The sequence below is a fragment of the Quercus lobata genome, chromosome 11 (genome assembly GCF_001633185.2).
Source record: "Quercus lobata isolate SW786 chromosome 11, ValleyOak3.0 Primary Assembly, whole genome shotgun sequence".
Taxonomy (NCBI): domain Eukaryota; kingdom Viridiplantae; phylum Streptophyta; class Magnoliopsida; order Fagales; family Fagaceae; genus Quercus; species Quercus lobata.
The window spans coordinates 14,099,130-14,106,657 of NC_044914.1; the positions used below are offsets into that span (position 1 = coordinate 14,099,130).

General features: G+C 38.5%; 1 protein-coding gene across 1 annotated transcript; it reads left to right on the forward strand.

The window, feature by feature from the left end:
• The first annotated feature begins 3,580 nt into the window (after positions 1-3,580).
• Positions 3,581-4,566, forward strand: LOC115967904. The gene is made up of 2 exons (XM_031087061.1): positions 3,581-3,666; positions 4,080-4,566. The coding sequence occupies exon 2, from the start codon at positions 4,085-4,087 to the stop codon at positions 4,532-4,534; it is 450 nt and encodes a 149-aa protein (XP_030942921.1). The 5' UTR covers positions 3,581-3,666; positions 4,080-4,084; the 3' UTR covers positions 4,535-4,566.
• The last annotated feature ends 2,962 nt before the right edge of the window (positions 4,567-7,528 follow it).

Consider the following 7,528-nt stretch of genomic DNA (forward strand, 5'->3'; position numbering starts at 1 on the left):
TGTGGTTTTTGAAAAATTGAAAATTCTAGGGTTTGAAATTGTTCCGAATTGGGGATTTTGTCTAATTGTGTTAAATTAATGAAATTGGCTTGTCAAATTGATGTATTTGATCATTAATTTTTGATTTCTATCATGTGTGATGATCACTTCATCAATATTTTTCAAATTGATCAAGTGGTTTTCCAAATTTTGGGGTTTTTGTGTTAATACCTCTATGTTCAAGCCAATTTTGTAAATTTGAATTTTTTGGACTTAATTGGACTGCATTAGAACATGCATCATGTCATTTAACTTGTTCATATATCATATAGATTTTTATTCTATATTCTGTTTTGTGCTAACTTGCAGTCTGCCCTTGGTTTTGTCTTTTGTGTTTTTGTTCCTTTGTTCTGTGTGTTGGTCCTTATCCTAGCACCATGCCTAGGAAAACTAGAGCTCATAGGACCCCTTCCACTTCCTCTGAGTCTCCCTCTAGGAGTGAGGTGTTTAGGAATGATAGAAGCCGAGAAGCCTTTGAGACCTTGAACAATAAGCTTAAGATTTGGGCTAAGTGAGTTGTAGTCTTAGATGAGCTTGATCCGGCCATTAGGGCCAATCTTGAGTCTCGAGGTTGGTTACCTCTCTTAGAGATAGATCATCCACCCCCAACCGCCCTGATTAAAGAGTTCTTCTCGAACCTCTCTTGCCACGTCTATGATTCCAACACCCTTGTTAGGAGTTGGATACGAGGTGTTGAGTTCACCATTACCCCTAGGGTAGTGACTGAGGCTCTTAGGGTTCCGGTTGTTCGGGAGCCTGTCTATCCCTATGATGAGTCACCCTCATTAGATGTAGTCATGTCATACATCACTGAGTCATCTATACAGTAGGGTTCTGATCCTCAGATCACGTCCGCTGAGCTTACCGAGACTGCTTATCTTTTCTTTAGGATAGCATGTCATTCGTTGTGGCCTATTTCTTACTTCCACACAATCCCTTTAAAGCGATGTGTGTTTTTGTATGCCTTTGTTTCTGGAGCGTCTATCAGTTTTCCTCACTTGTTCCTTTGTTCTTTGAACGAGGTTCATAGGAGTTCTGCCGTAAGGCATGCGCTTATTCATCCTATTTTTATTCATAGGATTTTTCTCTTTTTAGGTCTAGATGGTTTTCCGTCTAGTGAGCCTGTGCATGTTGTTGCTCCCATAGGTGCCACCTTTCTTAGACAGAGGGCTGCTCACTTGAGGGTTGCTCCTTCGCGTCCTAGGGGTGCGTCATCTAGTGTTGTTCCCCCTCCTCCCTCTTCTACAGGTACTGATGGTGCTGAGATATCGGGTGCTGCTGCTGCTAATGCTGATGTTCCTCCACCGACTGCTTCGGATGATTCAGACATTCGTCATACGTTAGATCATGTCTTAACCGCTCAAGCGGCTCATGGACAGATTTTGGTGGACGTGCTCGATGAGATCCGTGCCTTACGTGCGGAGTTGGCGCAGTTTAGACCACCTCCTTTTTGATGATGGAGATTTTGTTTGCCCTTTGGCATTCCGTCACAAAAAAGGGGAGTACTTTGTAGAGTTTTTGCTTTCAGGGGAAGTTCATGTTTTTGATTAGAGCTTGTGGAGTTTAGATTGTATCTAGTTGCTTCATTTTGTACTTTACTTTTTTAGCTCTTGATGTTTTTGATGGGATACTCATGTTAGGGGGAGTTTTTTTTTTTTTTTTTTTTTTTTTTTGTTGGTACTTTATATGTTTCTTGTTTCAAACTATTTATTGATTTATATTTATGAGTTATTCATTGATATATGTCTTTATTGTGTGTTGTTTGAAATCAAGAATTTAATTTGTTTACTTGTATTGTTTCCACACATGCGGTTATGCATTTTGTTTAGTGTTTCAGGAAATATACAGGTTGATTCAATTGAGCTGCTGTCTACACTTGCAACTGATGGATAGTAGTTAGGATTGAATTTGTTTTATGAGCATTATTTTGTAAAGGGTTTTTTATTTTGTAAACTTTGAGCTTCTAGTTGTGTTTTGTCACGGATTGCCAAAGGGGGAGTTTGTTAGGTTCTAAAGACTTAGGATTTTATGTATTTAGAACTCTAATTTGTATTGTTGGCAAACCATGATCAAAACAATGTGTTTAGAAGTGTTTTAGACTAGATCAAAGTTGTGCATTTATGTAAAGTTTGAATCGAGTTAAAGCAGGAAAGCGTTGTGCCTTTCGGCCTAGCTCGATCGATTGAAAGACAGGCTCGATCGATCGAAGCTCGGGCAGAATGATTTTCTGCAAATTTTTCCAATTCAGCCCTAAGTGTTTTAAAACATTTTTAGGGTTTCTTATTTGTCCTAAGTATAAAAGGCAAACCCTAGCCACGTTTTAGTATTGCTTATAATTGCGGTTTGTGTAAATCTCTTGTGAGATCTAGAGGAGCTTTCCTTTACACAAACTTAGGATTTTCAAGGAGAAGATTTATCTACACCTTGATGATCAACTCAGTTGCTGCCATTGAAGCTTAAAGAAAACATAAGCGGGTGTGCTTGTATCTGGTGGTGAATCCAAGAAAGAAGGAGTCTGTGGATTCGGAGCTTGCACGTGGTCGTGTCAGTAAGTTCTACTGGTTGGTAGCAATAAGAAGTCGAGCGTGGGAGCTTGTAAGTCTTATTTTATGAACTTCAATTCTTTCAAGATAGTGGATTCAAGTTTACCTTGAGGATAGCTAATCAAATCCTCCCTAGGTTTTTATCGGTTTGGTTTCCTAGGTGATCATATCTTGTGTTATTTATTTTCCGCTGCTTTGCTTGATTTGATCATCGTTATTGTGATAACCTAGACTTGTTAAATTGGACTAAGTAACAACTTGGCTAATTACCTAGGTTAAATCAATTGGTTTTAAGGGGTCTAAAAACCATCAGTAAGGATCATTGAAGATGAACCCAAATCAAATGCATCATTAAATCCCAAACTTGGCCAGCCTATAGGCAAGAATACTCACCAGAATAATGATCACTAAAGCTAAACCTAAAATGTAAAGAGAAATAACAAAGCTAAACCTTTAGACTAATTGGACCTTTCAAGATTTTACCACACTGGACTTCACTTGATTCAACATTCCTTGATATATCTATACCATTTTGGTCTCTGGGAGTTGAACTTGAAACACCTAAATTTCTTTATCATTAAATTTAAGGCCAAAATGGGCAAATGCCCTTTTTTCGGAAATTAAACATCTTTGTGCCCTCATTCTGAAACTAAATAGGGAAATGCCCCTTTTTTGTAACTCGATAATCCTGAAATCGAGTTATATGAAATACTCGATACTCCTATAATCGAGTTATGTACAGGTTTTTCCCGCACTGCTGCTATTTCTTTTTTTTGAATCTCTACGTAACTCGATTTTTAAATAATCGAGTTATTTATACTGTTATAAACCCTGATTTCGTACTGTCTTTGTGTCAGGTGGAGTGTTTCAATGTAACTCGATTCATATAATATCGAGTTATAAAGTATACTTGATATCCGTAGAGTCGAGTTATTCTCTTATAATTTCTGCACACCTTCTCCTCCCACTCAGTGTGCCTTGCTCTCTACTCAACTGAGGACGCTTTCTGCTGAACTGAGTTGGAACTCCTCCACGGATCAACATCGGCTTTCTTCAAACTCAATTGAAATTTGTATCACCTCAGGTAAAAAATTCACATCACAATTTTAGGGCAATGTTATTTTCATTTGATATTGTATTAAATTTTGATTTTTTGGGTTGAATGAATGTGAAGAAAGTACATTGGTGTGATTTTGGTTATTTGTTGTAGTAAACGTTGGTGAGAAGAGAATGAAATAATTTCTTTACTATAGCAACATTTTGTATTGCACATAATCATCATTGGTCAGACATTTACAACAACATTTAGTGTTGAAGACAATGTGTAGACATTACCAACAATGTATGTTGGTGTTAGTGTTAGTATTTCATTTTTAGTATGCAATAGTACACAATTTTATGAATGTCTTTGCTGTGTACCATTCTATGCAGGATTACATTATTTAGCAACAGTTGATACACACTGTTAACTTGATCATTTGGTGTTATTGTATTCAGTGTCAATGTCTGGTTCTGGCAACCCACAACTCTATAGGCCTCATGATGTGTTCACTGCTATGGGTCGTTGTTGGGTATTGGAAGATGAGTTCAGCTATCCAATAAATCCGAATTTGCGAAATAGTGCTTACGTTCACAATACCATGAGACAGGAGTGGGCTTGGTTATTTCGTGAACAACAAATGTTTTATGATGAGTTGGTTGGTTTGAAGTTGCCAGTGCCTCGGCGACTCGCATCACAAATGCCCAGAGACAGCATCGACGAACTTCGTAAAGCATTGAACCGCATAAGAGAAGAAAATAATCGAATGAAGATACGTCTTAATCGATATCGGACCCAAGTCGAGATTCGAGAGTCAGTGCAGGAAGGGTGGTACGAGCATGCACAGTTCATGCAATCACTTCTTGCTGATCCCATTTATCAGTCAGACGTGGAGATGTCAGATGAAGAGTAATCATGTCGTGTCGTGGTGTAATTAGATTTTGTTGGAGAACTATTTTGCTTAACTAGGTGTTATATGTATGGTTGCATTTGTACTATGTAAACCTTATTATTGATTATGAGAAGCATGCACGTTATTCGTAATGTAGATTATTCTCACATAAGTCATAAAAGTCAAATATTCTCACACATGATGTTTTTCAATAAGCACGTACGACATAACACAGAAAACATAAAATAACTTACACTAACATTATTAACTTAACCATAGACATAACACACACAGTGGCATTCATTCTGATAGGTAGTCCTCGTAGTTGAGGACATTGTTACGTTCTGCCGGAGTGAGTTGCCTGTTTGTTGCAACGGCTTGCTCCTCCGCCAATTGTAGCATATGATACCTGGACCTACGAAGTATCATAAGATTGTTCTCTTTTTTTATTTTCGTCACTGCACGCTCATATTGGTGCATGTTTTGTCGTGGCAGTGTGAGCGAGCTACGCTCGACAAGAGGCGCTCTGATTTGCAGGAGATCATTGTGCAGAGCGTTGGACTCGTTCACGCGAAAGTCCCACTCCTGTTGCAATCCGGCATAGTATTCCCTCTCGTCAGAATCTCTTTGCGTTGTATAGTTATTTGGAAAACGAGGTAGCATCCAATTACGCATTGACATTGGAAAATGTGAGTTTAGATCGGTATGTGTAGAAGTTTTGCAAGGGTAGATGTATGTAAATGGGACTTCGGTATGTGTAGATGTTTTGCAAGGGTAGATGTAAATGGGACTTTATATAGGGGTTTTGCAAGGGCAAGTATTCAGGTGGATGTGACTATAAGTATTCACGTGAATAAAGATGATATGAGTTGACAGTATATTGTTCAGTGGTGTCTGTTGGTGCATGTGATTTGTTGAGGTAGCTGTTTCATATGGGTATAGCTTGTGCTACAGTAGCGGGCTGGTGATGTGTACTGCAAAAGAGGTTGCGTATTTATTCACGTGAAGACTATTCAACATTGATGTGCTTCATCTGACATGATTTGACGAGACAAAGTTCAGCCCATGTTAAATGTATCATAAACTTCTCAGGGATGCTATAGGTACATCCTTTAAAAATGCTGCATTGCAAAAGGATGCATAGCTGTGTATTGACGTGCGTGTAGGTGATATGACTGGATAGGGTTCAACAGTGCAAAGCTATTGAGCAGCACTACGAACATCAATGTAGCAATAGGACCAATAACACTCGAAATTGATGCACAAAATTTTATGCGTTGCTATGTGTATTGACGTGAGTGTGGATGGGTACTTCTGGTCAGGGTTCAACAATACTGAGCTATCCACCGTAGCTACAGTCATTGCTCCCTATGGTGGAATTTGGCAAGTGTGATTGAAGAAAGCTGATAACAACATTAGGTTTTGTAATGGTTGGCAGGATTTCGCTGAATACCATTCTATCTGTTATGGTTATTTTTTAGTCTTCAGATATGAAGGAAATTCAAGCTTCCATATTGTTATATTTTATAAGACTGCCATTGAGATTCAATATCCACGTAGGAAGAATTGTAAATTGGAAGATCATCAGGTAAAAATATCAAAAACTTAGATGAAGATGATACAAACATTTCTTCCTTAATGTACAAACCCATAAAACATGAAGTCAGAGAAAAGTTTGTTCTTAAAAAATTACCGATTATGTCCAGAGGAAGAGAGAGAGAGCAATCCAAGCAGGCAAAAAATTGAAGCCTAAAAATCCTTCTTTCATGGGTATCTCGTGGGCACATAATATGGTGAGCCTTTATACATAATGTGATTATGATGTTCTCTTAAATATGGCTTGGAAACATATATGGGAAGCAAGTATATTATTGGGAAGCAATTTGTCACACATCAATGTCTTGTGCTATTACCCTCCATCAAAACATATTAAGCAATGAGATTCGGGGAAGGCTGGGTTGCATTTTCGAAAGACAATAATTTAGAAAAAAGGAGATGTCACTGCCAATGAGGTGATGAAAGGACTCCTGTTGTGATTAGTGTCTCAATATTTCACTTGGTTGACCATCAGAGTTTGGACAAGGATAACTTGTTTAAAATTTAAACTAGTGATGTTTATGCTTATATTTAATTAGGGACTTTGATCACTACTATGGTTTATTTCTGATGGATGTGGTTTTAAGACTTTTCTCTGACCAGTTTGGTATGTCTTGTTCAAAACTATTCATAATTCCTGTGCTTCATCTGACATGACTTGTTGAGACAATACTGAGCTGTGTTCAATGTATCATGAACTTTTCAGCCATGCTCTGCATCCTTGAAAACGGTGCATTGCAAAAGAAGGCATATCTGTGTATTGACTGGACAGGGTTGAACAGTGCGAAGCTATTAAGCAGCACATGTAGCACTACGAACAACATCTGTGTACCAATGGTGGACAGCTCACACCCAAAATTGATGCATAGCCAATTCAGGGATGCTCTGCCTCTTCGAAAACGGTGCATTGCAAAGGGTTGCACATATGTGTATTCACGTGAGTGGGGATGGGTACGTGTGGTCAGGGTTCAATAGTTTCGAGATGTTGAGTGTCACATGCAGAACTACATCAATCAAGTGTAGCAATGATGGACAGCTTACCCCCAAATATTTGCTTACACTTTTGAAGGGTCCTCTGCATCCTTGAAAATAGTGCATTGCAAAATGTTGCATATCTGTTTATTCACGTGAGCATGGATGATATGACTGGACAGGGTTCAATAGTGTCGAGTTGTTGAGCAGCACATGCAGAACTGCGAACATGACTTCGCCGAACAGTGCCGAGCTGTGTTAGCCTTTTCCAACCTCACTTGCCAAATGCTAGTATTACGAGCAGTGAGTGTAGCAACAATAGAGAGTTTTATCCCCTTGTTTCCGTACAAACTTTTCAGGGAGTCTTTGCAGGTAGAAAATGTAGTTACATTTTCTCAACGTCAATGTAAAATTACATGAAGAAAACTATGCTTCCAAGTTTTACAT